Genomic DNA, 15,264 nt, shown 5'->3' with positions numbered 1-15,264 from the left:
TACGGAACAAATTAAGTCTAATTTGGGTTTGAAAAAATATATATATTTCAGAAATGACAAAATCTTTACCCAAGCCTTGTCAAAAAAAGCCTAAACATAGCTTCAAATGCCAAAATTTATACCTATGAAGCTGTTTTAAGCTGACAAAAAAGCTCAGACCTTTCAAAAACCTCCCTAACTTCCTTCAAAAATAGCTTAAGCGACTAGTAATAAATCATCATGGTTAAGCCATTAGTAATAAATCATGAAATAAATCATTGAGGTTAAGCGATGAGTAAAAAATCATGCAATAAATCATTCAGGTTAAGCGAAGAGTAATAACTCATTAAGGGATTTTTAGAATATACCGGAGCGAACACTTTCACAGAGGCTTCAAGTTACATCCAAGCGCAGTTCGAGAGTATGAACAAATCGCAGACGAAGGAGATCTACACTCACATGACATGTGCGACAGATACAGAGAACGTACAATTTGTATTCGACGCTGTCACTGACATTATCATTGCTAATAACCTCAGAGGCTGTGGGTTGTACTAACCCAGCTAACGAAGTTATGAAGACTAGGACTAGTTATAAATTATAACTACGGCAAGTTATCATGATGGCTTGTTGCAAGTTATGAGTTATAACTATCATAGAAAATAGAAGATTCAACCTACATACCACCCAACTCCCGTTTTTATTACACCTGCAAACTAGAAAATGCCACCAATACGAATAACCGATGACAGAGAAAACTGATTTTGAAAATTTTGGTTAAATATTGGCTGGTTTTTGAAGATCGAAATTATCTTATAAAAATTTCAAAACTCATAGAAATGTGCAGAAAGTTGTGATTTTGTTCCTTTTAAATTCTTTTTCAAAATAAATCTATCCCTATTTTAATATTTACCGATTGCAATTATTTGTATTAAACGTCATATTATGGTGGAATACGTTAATTTCTATCAACAAGAAGCTTTTTGGTTATAAATGGATGTGCAATAAACTCTTTTGAAGAATAACTTTAATTTATCTTTCAAGACTCATGCAATTTGAAACTAGAACTTGTTTTTGAACAAACAAACCTGGAGAAAAGCATTAAAATTTATAAATAATAGTTTCAATGCTGCAGTAACGCCGAAAATTCAATTACTCAAAGCTGCAAATTTTGGCCTGAGGTGTTTTTATTCAAAAAACAAACTCAAAGTAATTTTGAATGAACTCGTTCTTGATAACCTCATTTTTGCAGTTGTAGATTAATTATTCCCAGTTTTTCATCAAGCTGAGAATTACACAAAAAGTTTCTGGATACTAAAGTTGTTTTCATTTAAACTTCGATTAATATTGAAAAATACAAGCCATGTAATTCAGAGTTTTATGAAACTGGAATTAAACATCTGCTGGAAGTTTTCTTCTTAAATTTGTAGTTGAATATTTCATGAAAAATATCTTTCCTATTGTACCACATGAAATATATTGTAAGCTTTTGTCGAACCTTGATGATGCTTTGATTGAAGAATTTACTTTTATTTCAACAATAATTCAGTAGTTAAATTTATTTACCTGGGCTCAAAAAATACCAAAAAAATGTCGGATAAATTTATAATTAACCTTTTTGCTGCTGCTATTGATAACACCGCCCTTTTATGTGTAAACAAAATCAATGACTAATTTTCCAATTTACCTGTTTTCAAAAAATAATCTCGTCAAAGGTTCCAATTTGAGTACGAAAAAACGGAGCGAGTCCTGTCAGGGATATTATTGCGAATACACTGCCGATCTGCGTTGAGCTTCAAAATGAATTGAAGAAATCGATTATGTTTGAGAAGTAGCAAGATAGAGAGAAAGAGAGAGAGAGAGAGTGTAAGTGTGTCGGGGAGGGGATTGTTAAGTTTCTATCCTGTAGTGGCGATGTCCTCTCTTAAAGTCTACCACTGCAGTTCTTACCCAGGATTGCTATCGGCAAATCAGAAGCCGAAGGCAAGCCACCTAGAGCGATTGCACTCATTATCAACCCACAATTTCTAAGATTGGCTGACTAAGTGCCGAGAACCAAGTGACACTTATCTTGATACGTTGCACGGTATCTTGCACACTAACGCTTATCTTTGCAGAAATTTACCGTGTTATCAGCGGGTAACACGAAAGTAAATGTAGACGGTAAGCAACATTGTGCATGGTGCAAGATGACCAACTCCAGCGAATACGAGATATGTTGCTAATTTGTTTCCTTGCGGTTACTTCTTCAGGGAAACAGAGCATATTTCGTAATTTGATTCATCATGCTAATTCATAATTTGAGTTTCATTGATTTTTCGTTCCGAATTTCGAAGAAAGTGAGGAATATATACGCTTGGGTTTTTTTTGTCCAGACCAATTTCACAAAAGTCGACTGCAGATGAGTATTGATCCGCAAATCATCGGAATGCCAATTGAGTATGCTTGCCACTAGCCTAAATGCAAATGGAAATTCTCGATTATTAGTTAATAATTTCAACTCGCGAAATAATCAGGCGAATTATCCCGCACTTATAATCGTTCCAAACTGAATTGAGACAAACTAATTAGTCATTTTAATTCGACTCAAAATAAAGCACGTTATATTTGAAACTGGCAGTCAAAAAATTTTTATTCATCAAAACTTTGATAAACAATAGTTATTAAAGACCAGCTAAGGGACAGTCAGAATACAAATTTTTCGTCAATTTTCTAACAAGAAGAACGAACAATGATTTGTGATTAAACCTTTGATAAACCTTTGATAGCCGGTTACAGAGCAAGTTGCAAAGAAGGTTCCGAACATAGTTTAAAAAAACCAGAAAAATTGTTTTCTAGAACTTAGGCAAATTGGAAAACAGTTTTTATAGAAAATTGAATAAAAAACTTGAGAAACGTCAAACAAAATTTCCGAATATTCAATTTTTTTGCAGAAATGTTTTGAACGTCCGAAAAATTTTTTTGAAAGTTTTTGATTCCTAAAATGGCGCAATCAAACTGCAAAAACTAATTTTACTTTGAAAAACTACGTTTTCACGGCTTTAATTAAGCATAAACACAAAAGGAGCAGCTGCGATTTGAACCAATTGCGATACAAAACCAGAAAGCAGCTAAATCGGCATAAACAAAACATGCTCAGACAAAACATGCCAAGACAAAATAATATGAAATTGGCATCGGTGAAAAACTTACCAAGCTGTAACAAAGCCGAAAATCGCTCAGCAGAAACCCTCTAAGCCGAAAAAAATCAACTAAACTCATAAAAATTTAAGAAGCCCCGTAACCATCAAAACATACACAAAAAACTTTATTTGCTCGTCAAATGAAACAATTTGAGACCACTAAGTCGATATAATAGAGGCAAAAAAACCATTCAGCCGAAAAAAAAATCAAATAAACAAAAAAGACGAAAAATAACTTTAAAAAATTTAAAACTAAAAAAATTATTAAGTCCCCCTCGCCATTAAAACACTCACACGCACAAACAAATTTTATGTTCCTCGTCGCAGGACGCAATATAAGGTCATTAGGCAGACATAATAAAGGCCTAAACCTACCAAACAGCAAAAAAGAACAAAAAAAAAGCCGATGAAAAAAATGTCACCAAAAATTTAAACTATAATTTCTATTAAGATTTTAACAATTTGTGCAATCCAGCGAGCATAAAAATTAAATTTCTCATGAAAAAATTTAAAATTAAGTCACTAATCCGATAAAATATAGGCCGAAATCATTTGGGCAGAAGCAAGTTTTAGAGCGAAACTGATAACAAAACTGTTCAAAAATGTCGAAAACTAAACCAGACCTAATAAAATTTTCATACACTTGTTTTCTTAACAATAACGTCTCATAAAACTACAAAGCAGTTTTTTAAGCAAAAATACTGGGCCAGATGCGCGCTGAGCCGAAAAAACTGATGTTCAATTTTTTTTTTGTGCTATGAAGCATTTTGAACATAAACACAAAAGGAGCAGCTGCGATTTGAACCAATTGCGATACAAAACCAGGAAGCAGCTAAATCGGCATAAACAAAACATGCTCAGACAAAACATGCCAAGACAAAATAATATGAAATTGGCATCGGTGAAAAACTTACCAAGCTGTAACAAAGCCGAAAATCGCTCAGCAGAAACCCTCTAAGCCGAAAAAAAATCAACTTAACTCATAAAAATTTAAGAAGCCCCGTAACCATCAAAACCTACACAAAAAACTTTATTTACTCGTCAAATGAAACAATTTGAGACCACTAAGTCGATAAAATAGAGGCAAAAAAACCATTCAGCCGAAAAAAAATCAAATAAACAAAAAAGACGAAAAATAACTTTAAAAAATTTAAAACTAAAAAAATTATTAAGTCCCCCTCGCCATTAAAACACTCACACGCACAAACAAAATTTATGTTCCTCGTCGCAGGACGCAATATAAGGTCATTAGGCAGACATAATAAAGGCCTAAACCTACCAAACAGCAAAAAAGAACAAAAAAAAAGCCGATGAAAAAAATGTCACCAAAAATTTAAACTATAATTTCTATTAAGATTTTAACAATTTGTGCAATCCAGCGAGCATAAAAATTAAATTTCTCATGAAAAAATTTAAAATTAAGTCACTAATCCGATAAAATATAGGCCGAAATCATTTGGGCAGAAGCAAGTTTTAGAGCGAAGAAAAAAAGAGAACACACAAAGTCAAGAAATTACCAGAAGTAAATAAAAACACGAAAAGCATCTTCAACGTAAACTGCGGACAGCAAAAAAATTATACCATGTGGCAACTAAGCCGAAAAAACTTAAGCAGACGAAGTAAAAGCCGAATTTTTTGACGCAAATTTGAACTGAACCTAAATTTACCATTTCTAATTTTGACCATTCCAAGAACAAAGTTATTTACAGTATAAATGTCTATTACCCGATTGCAATACTTTTGCTTATCGCAAGGGTAATAAGCTAATTTGAGCCTGCTCGCTCAACTAATCAAAACTTCCAAACAGGTTTTTCTCGACACTGAGAAAAAATTTTCGGAAAATTTTGACTATATTTCAAATCACAATTGAAAGTCCCTCAATATATCACTCAACACTTTCCCGCGATTATTTTTGGTACCTGATTTTGCACTGAAAACAAAAAGAATAAATGAAACATACCTGAATACAAAGTTCATCTCCGTTTTCAATGGTTGGACCAAAAACACGCCCCTACAAGATACGCAAGCTACTTCGAATAATAAGTTGTTCTAATAAACATGGTTGATTACTGAGAGCATGTGGCGTATTGAGTAACAATAGATGACTTGAAAACTAGGAGACCAGTTTTATTGGCATAAAAATATAGTTTTCAAGTTCAAAATCGAATTTACAAGCAACCTGAAGCAGGATAGTCCACGAGGGTCACAAATGTGACTAAAAAAATAACTCAGAGCGGTTCATTTGAATACTTAATGTAAAAGTGTATTTTAGCTTTCTTTTGCATTTTTTATTACTTTAAAAAAGACAATTCATAAGTTGCCTTGACAATTCAGTAGCTTGTTTATTCAAATTCGATTGTCAAGTCATTCAAAAATTAATTTTCCAAAAACTAGATAAAATAAACAAAAACTTTTAACTATAATTTCAGATACTGCAAAAATAAGCGAAATGAGGTAAACCAGCTGATAAAAGCTTCACAGCAAGCTGTCTAATCCTGAAAAAATTATACACCTCTCGCAATACATCATAAGCACAGCATGGCAGGCAAAGTGACAGAAAAGTCAACAAAACTGTTCAAAAATGTCGAAAACTAAACCAGACCTAATAAAATTTTCATACACTTGTTTTCTTAACAATAACGTCTCATAAAACTACAAAGCAGTTTTTTAAGCAAAAATACTGGGCCAGATGCGCGCTGAGCCGAAAAAACTGATGTTCAATTTTTTTTTGTGCTATGAAGCATTTTGAACATTTTAGGTTAAGAACTGCCGACTTTGAGATTACGAGTCTCACGTCCTCGCGATGGTCGCTTAAAAACAGGCAAATACTAGCAACCAATAAAGCCGTTAGAAACGATGCTATTCAGTTTGCAACACTATGCAGCAAAAGTGACATCAAATGAGCATTTTTATTTGCGAGTTGGGTTGTAATAATGTGTTCCCGGGGTGAGCTCACGTTGAAAATTAGCGATAAAAAAACTGAAAAAAAAAAACTGCGATCGCCATCGATGAATTATCGATGTTCATTGCCACAATAGCAAATTTTATCGATAAATTATCGCTAATTTGGCTAATGTTCAGCGATGAAACAGCGATTAGAAACCCATCAAAAAGAGCAAAAATAATGCTCTAACAGGTGTTCGCTCCCCCAACCTTCAGCTTTGTAGACATATATGCTACCTCAGCGCTACTCATCCTTTGCTGCACTCAAGTCAAAGGGCTTATCAATTAAAACTCTCATTTGAAAGCTACTAGAAGTTTAGGCAATGATTTTCTACGGAATCACTACTGAAATATCGCAGGTTTAGCTATGCAAAAAACCCTTGAATTATATAGGAATCAGCGCTGGAAAATAGCGATCACTGGAATACTACAGAAAACGCGATAGTTAACGGTGGGACTTCAACCCGGGGTTTCCTAACACAACACTATGCTCGCTAATTTGCTTGAACTTAAACGACCATTTAAAACGCTTAAAGTCTGTCAGTAGATTGACAAAAACAGTGTGTGGACAATAAAATTCACAAAAAAATTGATGATTTTCTTTGACAAGGTAATCTAAAATGTTTCAATTTTGCTTTTAGGTGGCTAGCTCAAAACTAAAGCAAGAAGAACTGAACATGACAGATTACCATGAAATGTCCCGAACGCACATATTGGTGCTAAGTGCTCGAAAAAATTAAAATTTTTGGCAGAGGAAAGACAGGTCCTGAACTAACAATCCGAGAAGAAATTACTAACCATTTTCCGAGCTAAATTAACAATAGTGCAATAAATAAGCACATGGAGACTCCTGGGCAATAAATAAGTGCATCCTTTTCAGTTTGCTTACTCTTTTTGCGAGGAATTGATGAACGGTTCCTGAAAAATGCATGAATTTGGGGACCACTCTGAATTCTAACCAAAGTCTTCACGCAGAGAGACAAAAAGTTTACCATTACCCCAAGTATAAAATTTGTTATATCTCAACGAGCCGGAACTCTTTTGCCAATATTTTGATGGCAGACAAGTATAAATGTGCTCGAACCACTTTCGAACTTCTGTCTTTTGCTCGACAGAGCAAGTTTCTCAGTCATGGCCCTACCTGCGCAGCTGCTACTTGCAGCTAGAAGATATAAGTTAAGCTACCAACTTAAAATGTTAGAAGACCTTGCTATTATTAAGACCTTCATCAGCATTTTACCGCCATTTTTATCTTGATTCTAACTTTAACCTAGAAAGCAATATTTTAGTCTCTTTACTTTCTCGGATGTCTTTTGTTGATAAGTGAATGCGAAAAGAAAACAGCAAGAAAAGAAAATTTAAAACCAATTTTCTCGCCACTGAGATAAAATTTTCGGAACTTTAACATATTGATCGAATCAGGACTGAAAAGATTTCAAATACATCATCAGTTGAACCCCATTAGACGTTTTTATTTCAGGGTACTTGTTTTCATTTTGTATAAAAATGAACCTGATGACTTGTTCCCACGTTTGAGCTCACTTTCAGGAGTCGGAAAAACAGAAGAATGATTAGGATAGAGGATATTTTCCAGGAAATTTTAGAGGACATGTAGAGAATACCATATCAAATAGACCCTTAAATTGGGCTAAATTGGAATTTCAAGTGGTAACAGAGACAAATATATCCTTACTTCCTGCAACGGAAACTCATTTGATTGCTTGCTATTGTCTACCAGTGAGTGACCTTTAGCCAAAAACAATACATGTATCATATCATAATGCATCAAGTAATATATCCACTGAGATCTTCAAATTCAGATCCATTAAGTTAGTCGGATGCAAAAGTGCGAGTCATTAATGAGTACTGACTATTATATTTTTCAACGAAACAGGAAAATGAAAAAAATGAATGAAAAAAAGCAACCGTTTCTTTCAAATTTGAGATTTATTTATATATTCCATTGTACAAAAAGTATCGTTCAGTCTCGACAATTTAAAAGAATCCACATAAGTTTTTCTAGACAACGTCATACAGCATGATCTAGCTTAATCTAATTAATAGCTATCGGTTGAATCACGACAATTCAATAACCATGAATATTATTTCAATAACCATTTGAACCACAAAAAAAAAACTTTAAAACTACTTCCCAAAATATTTTAATAATTCCAATCTCATGTCAACACAATTTTAAGTTTGAAAAATTGGTTTATTTTTATTAACATATTCAGTAGGTATTCAGTCAATTAACGCATTCAGTCGATCTCTTCTACGTGGGTATTTATTCACGTTTTATTCAGTGGGTATTTATGAACGTTTTCAGTCGATCTCTTTGCACATGGCAACTAAGCGCAGTAAAAAACATCAAAACAATGACAGATTGACGAAAAAGGCCAATTGATCAAACTTTGCAAAAGAAACAGCTCATCAGTTTGCACATGACTCAACTACTGAGTTATCTCCTCCAAACAAATATAACAATAATTTTTTTTTGAAAAAGTGTATTTTCTCCCCTAAATTATTTTTGAATTTTATTAATTTTGTTTCAGGGGGAGGTGAAAGGGATACTCTGACGAAAAAAAAATTGTAACATAAAATGAAACGTCTCTCTCTCTCTCTCTCTCTCTGTGTGTGTGTGTGTGTGTGTGTGTGTGTGTGTGTGTGTGTGTGTGTATATATATATTAAATTTATATATATATATATATAAAATTATCTGAAGTTGAAAAATAAATATCCTCTAGCAGAATCGAACCTCGGTACTCGTACATCCAAGCATACCGGGTTGACCAAAAATGCTTATCCTGCAATTTCCATATATGAAAAAATGCTTATCCTACAATTTCCTACAGTTTCATAGACTCAGAAAATTGTAAAAAAAAAAACTCTAGGATAAGCATTTTTTCATATATGGAAATTGAAGGATTAACATTTTTTCATATATGGAAATTGTAGGATAAACAATTTTTCATTTATGGAAATTGTAAGACAAGCAGTTTTTCATATATGGAAATTGTAAGATAAGCATTTTTTCATATATGGAAATTGTACGATAATCATTTTTTTTTCATATATGGAAATTGTAAGACAAGCAGTTTTTGAAAACTCAAATGAGGCTCAATTAGCGATTAAACTTACCCCATAAGACGTGTAATCTCTGAACAGAGAAGAGAACCAACAGAAAAATCAGAGGGTTTTAGAGGTTGGAACCTCAAACTCTTTATTATCTGTAAGCGAATCTCCTCAACTCTTGAGAGAGCAACAATTTCCTAAGCCTACTCCTAGATGAACCAAAACCATAAGGGAGGAGTTGTCTCAAAATCCAAAAAACCTGTTTTCCTGATGGCTTCTGCCTTGCGTATCTGTGCCACTGATCCTTTCATAGACGAAACACTAGCCAATCATAAATTGAAGAGCACAAGCTATAAAATTGTCAATACTGTGAAACAACAGTGCCAAGAAATGAGCATGTTGTTTTGTCAACCGGGTTAAGAAAAAGAGAATTCCGTAAAATAACACAATGCTCGCAAGCCCTATTGTGTAAGCACTACATTAGATATAGTATTGAACAGAACATAAAAAGTAACATAAAACATAACATACAAAACAATATAAAAACGTATTACCTATATTCAAAAACAACAATTCACAAATACACGCAAAAAAGAGTCAATTAAGCACAGGCAAAGCTGCACTTCGCTTAAACGAGCGACAGAACGCAAAGAATTAGCTTTAAAAAGACGCGAAAGTTATAATATTAAGGAGTTTTTAAAAAATACCTCAACGTGAATCATACCACTGCCTTCTAATATCCAAGTTAACTGTTCTACACAGCTACGCCACTGAAATTTAGAAAAGCCAAAACTCGAGCCAATCATAAAGCGGAGAACACATGCTATTAAACTTCCAATAGTATCAATTGTGAAAGTAAGAAGCTCAACAAAAATAATTTTTTGCTCTTTCAAAACCATTGAAATTAGTTAAATAATTATTTTATCTCTCAAGCAAATACATAGAAAAGAGTTTCCTTGAATCATCACTGACAAAATTGGGTACAAAAGGCACATGAACAATTTCAGAAAATCCTTCTTCAACAACCGGTCGTTCAAACGACTTTTTATACTTCGCGTATGCTAAGTAAGGCAGTGGCTTATGATCTAGTCGTGTCAAAATCCGAAACATTTCATTGTGCAAACAGTGTTCTTCAGTTGAATCCATAAGAAGACATCTGATCGGCCTTTTATGGGCGTGCGCGACTTGAACAAATTTTGCCCGCGATGGTTTGTCTGGGTTAGTGTTGTCAATCAGAATTGGGGAGTTGCAATTGACGATTAGTGACTCCAACTGTTTGACACACTTTTCGGCGCTTCCGAGCTTGTCTCGAGAGATGATGTTGTAGTTATGTTTCTAAAAATAGTTCACAAAATTCGAGCATATTATAACAAGATAAAACTTACTTCTTGCATTATATTTTTACTAGCAGAGATGAGAGCTCGCTTTTCTTGCAGAATTTGTCAGAATAAATTTGAATACGGCGATTTTCGAACTATATAAACAATAAAAAAGCGGCCACAGGCAGGTTAAGCTGCTTCTGAACGATGAATTACCATGCCTTAAAAAGTCCTCGAACAAACTCAGATGATTGTAGCATCCTCATATCCAGAAAAATACTCTTCAGTCTTATGAATATACAACAAATTAAGGATCAAAATGCTACGAAAATTTCCAGCTTCCCAATACTTCTGCTTAATTACAAACGTTGATATCTTAGACATCAAAAAATATTCAGCCTCATATTTACATGTTTTAGTCGCACTCTTCTGAACGGTTCAAGTAATCAAAAATCTCTACAATTGCAAACTACACGGATCAAGCAGTCTGTTTTCTGCCTCAGGATTCAATTTTTTTAAATATTTCCTTTACAGCTCATTTTCATTACATCTTTTACTACCGCATCTTTTTTTTACTACCGTACTTTATTTACACTTTCAATTAAGATCCATGAAAAACCAACGTTACTAACTTTTTCGGATGCAAGTAAATTGAGATGATTGTTGAGCCTAAATTGTTAGCAATTGCCGTGAACACGGAACTCTTTTTTAAAGTGATTCAAAATTGAGCCATCATACCAATAGACAGAAATTAACCAAATACAGGCAAAAGACAAAGAAATGGACTCATCTACTTAAAATACCCAAGAAAGAAAAAACTGAAACGTTAGCATTTGTCTTTACTCTATGTGAATCTAATCATACTTCGAAGAATAAGAGGAGTGGCAATTCGTCATTTTCAGTCTCAACTGCAACTCTTTACTGTAATTTAATGAAAAGCAACTGTCAAATCAACTGTCGAGAAGATGCTGGAGGAAAATTTTTTGCCAAGCTTATTAGGAACTTCTAGTGTCACACACTCAGATCGTGTTTTGTATTCACTTCCTGTCAAAAGAGGGGGACTAGGTGTACGAAATCCAACAGAAGGTGCCGATTTAGCATTTTCCACTTCACGTGAAGCAACCGACTGTCTCGTGAGTTCGATCCTTCACCAAGATGATTTCGAACAAAATCTACACAAAACAAAGATGAGAGAAGCAAGAAAAAATCACGAGGAGAACCAAAATGCTGTGGACAAAGATAAGCTCGATGAATTGCTTGCAGTTTTACCAGCAGATCAGAAACGAGCGATCCGGAGAATAATCGACAACAACTGTTCCTTGTGGCTAACTTCGCTGCCCTTGTTGAAAGATAATTTTGATTTGTCAGCCACAGAGTTCAGAGACGCTCTATGTGTCAGGTACAGAAAACCACTCAAACGTTCTTTCTCGAGATGCGATGGATGTCAACAAGATTTTGACTTACATCATGCACTTTCTTGCAAGAAGGGCGGACTGGTAACACTACGACACAACGAAATAAGAGACGCAGTGGGCGATCTTGCTTCAATTTTGTGGAAAGATGTGAAAAGAGAACCTGTCGTAAAAGAACCAGATATAGAAAATGGAACCCCGGCACTAATTGCAGATCTTTCAGCTCGTGGGGTTTGGGATAGACAGTCGGCTGCGTCGTTCGACATCCGTGTTACAGACACTGACGCTCCGTCTTACCAAAACCGCAATCCCATGAATGTACTGAAAATTGCAGAGATTGAAAAGAAAAAAAAGTATGGACCGGCTTGTGAAGAAAAGCACATGTCTTTCACTCCACTTGTCACTTCAATAGATGGTGTTTTGGCACCGGAGTTCACATTTTTCCTCAAATGACTAGCAGATGGTCTGGCATCAAAATGGGACCGCCCATATAGTCATGTCATGTGCTGGGTGAGATGTAGAATTTCATTCGCTATACTAAGAGCAACCAACATTTGCATCAGAGGCACAAGATCCAAATGGCGATCCCTCGGCGTTGAGGACGGTTATACAATTGGAATGGCATTCTAAAAGTTCACACCCTGTTAACTGGGGCTTTCATCGCGCATAACTGACTCCTATGATATTAGAATTTCGACACCATTTGCATAATATTTCGAAGAATATGAGATGTTTGATGATTTAAAAGAAATCAAAAATACACTGTCAAATCAAAAGAACAAAATAATTATAACTAAAAAATAACACAGAGGCGAAGCTTCGCTTCGCAAACATTTGCTTAAGCACGACTAAAAGCAGCTCTATAAAGTGCAAAAATAAAAATTAGAAATATGCCTCGAATTAGTAAAAAAAAAATTCGAAAACCTCTGAGATTCAAACCTGCGACCTAAAGATTAAGAGACTCACACACTAACCACTCAGTCGTCGAAGCTTAATATGTACAAAACACTAGCCACAAATTAAGCAGAGAACAGATGCTATGCAATTTCCAATGCTACATAGAAATTTCCGAATAAGTGAACACTTTTAATGTACAGTTTTATTTGCGTGAGTTAGATTAGTGAACTTTTTAATGAAAACTTTTATCTGCCTGAGTTAGGTTAGAAAAAAAAGGTTCGTAATAACAAGTGTATCGCAAGTGTAAAAACCTCTATCACTTTAAGGCTGAGCTCCATCACCATCAAGTTTTCTATTCTAAAATTTATTTTCATACAAGACTCTTTTAAAAGACATTTACCAGAAATTAGGCGAAAACATAATCATCAGAAATATTTTGTAGTACTTTAAATTGAACTTGAGAATGTATTTATTCGAATTTGGAAAATTCTAGATAAATGTAAAATCAAATCTATCAAAGGACTAAAAAATGAGAACCTAATACTTCTGGTGCAAACTGGGACAATATTTTCTTGTTTACTAAGGAAATGAGCATCAAAAATATTTTGAAAACAATGAAATCAGCCAGACAGTTAGTTAGATAGATAGATAGATAGAAAGGTAATTAATAAACAAAAAAATGTTTTATAATGAAAACTTTTTATATCTTTAACCTCTGTATATCAAAAACTACGCATTGTAATTTCTCGTTTTCATCCCCCATAGCAACTCTATACCGTTATGTAAAAAAGAAAAGGGCAAAAAACGTACGAAAAATATAGAAACCGTTATTGAAACAGCCATAGCTCGATCACTACAAAGTTTTGCAGTCTTTTTGCTTCACAATTAATTAATAAGTCTAAAAAAGACTCAATAGGCAGCTAAATTTAATGAAGCAAAAAATTGATAACACAAAAACTTTATTGAAATTTTTGACTTAATCAGCTAAAATAATAGTAAAATTCCAGTGTTCAGGGACTATATACACATGTACAAAGAGGCAAAGCTGCGCTTTGCATCCACGGTAACTTCAAATGTAATAAAATGAAAAGCTCGGAGCCAAACTATAAACAAATTAGGCATTTCAAAAGAAAAATTGCGAGATATTTTGACTCGAAAAATTCTGAAATTGAGTTTTTATTATAGTACCGTTGTTTAAAACAAATAGCGTTTTTCGGTTAACTTGATAAATCAAAAATGAATGTGCCCCAAAAATAGGACCAATATTTGTGAAAGCAGGGCCAATAATTAGGTTGGGAAAAACAAAAGTAGTGCTATTACACTACGCTCGCTAAAACTCGCAGGTGTAATTAAGGTTGGAAAAGCTTTATTGTTAAAGACACTTAAAGTTCTACAAACTAAGCATAAAAAATCAGACTGATACTTGATAACTTTTCATGATATTTGGTTTGATAATTCAATGAGGAAGCAAATTCAAAAAGGAACCCATGTTAACACCAAAACATGTGCTAGAAATGTTTACACAAAAACATATGCTAAAGTAATCTATGTTTACACAAAAACATGTGCTAAAAAAATTTGAAGCATATCAACTATCTTCAAATTAGTGCTTCAGAAAGTTTCAAAAACAGTGATTGTTAGGGCCCTTATTTCAAAACAATTTAAATTCGCCAGCAGACAATAACGTGTTTAAAAAACCATCTTGTAGAAAAAGAGCGCAAAGTTTTTAGTCGTTTAGGAGCAGAGTAACAAACTAATCCATCCCCACGAATACAAAACACAAACACACATACACGCGAACACAAACACTGAGACACACATATAATTAGGACACACAAACACACACTCACACGCACCAACCCACACACACAAGAACAAACACACACAAACACATACGGCCACACAAACACACACACACACACAATTACAAACACACGGACAAAAAACTATAATATAAATATGTGAGATAATTACACGACTATTTCCTTTTTAAGCATTTTGGTACTCGTTCAGAAGTATGGTCCTGCCATTTTCGAGAGTACCGCTACACCACATGAAATATAATTGAAGTACTTCAAATGGATGAAAACAAACGGATAAATTGTTAACGTCCTCTTCGTTAGATTTGCAAATATAATTTTCTTCAAAAATGGAACTATCAAAAACATCAACTCACTGGCAAAACTTGGGAAGTTCCCTTATTAAACTTTTTCTGACTTTTATACAGGACCATTGGTAGTTTTTACGGGACCTTACTTCTATGCGAGGTTTTTAACGGGGCCATACTTCTAAGCGAGATTTTTAACGGGACATTTTTTCTAAACGAGGTTTTAAACGGGGCCATACTTCTAACGAGGTTTTAACAGGACCATACTTCTAAACGAGGTTTTTTAACGGGACCATATTTCTAAATGAGTACCAGCAGTTCTATACGCAAATATTAATTCATCTTCTCTCAA

General features: G+C 34.1%; 1 protein-coding gene across 2 annotated transcripts in view; it reads left to right on the top strand.

Annotated features, from left to right (window-relative positions):
* Positions 1–1,665, top strand: part of LOC134853318 (guanine nucleotide-binding protein G(o) subunit alpha-like) — a 42,373-nt gene extending 40,708 nt beyond the window's left edge. For both annotated transcript variants that reach the window (XM_063869293.1, XM_063869294.1), the window contains one exon: positions 341–1,665. In XM_063869293.1, coding sequence (XP_063725363.1) covers positions 341–537 — 197 coding nt within the window. In that variant the 3' untranslated portion in view covers positions 538–1,665. The remainder of the gene's footprint in view (positions 1–340) is intronic.
* Positions 1,666–15,264: the final 13,599 nt, after the last annotated feature.

The sequence above is a fragment of the Symsagittifera roscoffensis genome, chromosome 8 (assembly GCF_963678635.1).
Source record: "Symsagittifera roscoffensis chromosome 8, txSymRosc1.1, whole genome shotgun sequence".
Classification (NCBI taxonomy): domain Eukaryota; kingdom Metazoa; phylum Xenacoelomorpha; order Acoela; family Convolutidae; genus Symsagittifera; species Symsagittifera roscoffensis.
The sequence above is the reverse complement of the archived record's forward strand: the minus strand, read 5'-3'. Positions and strand labels throughout refer to the sequence as shown.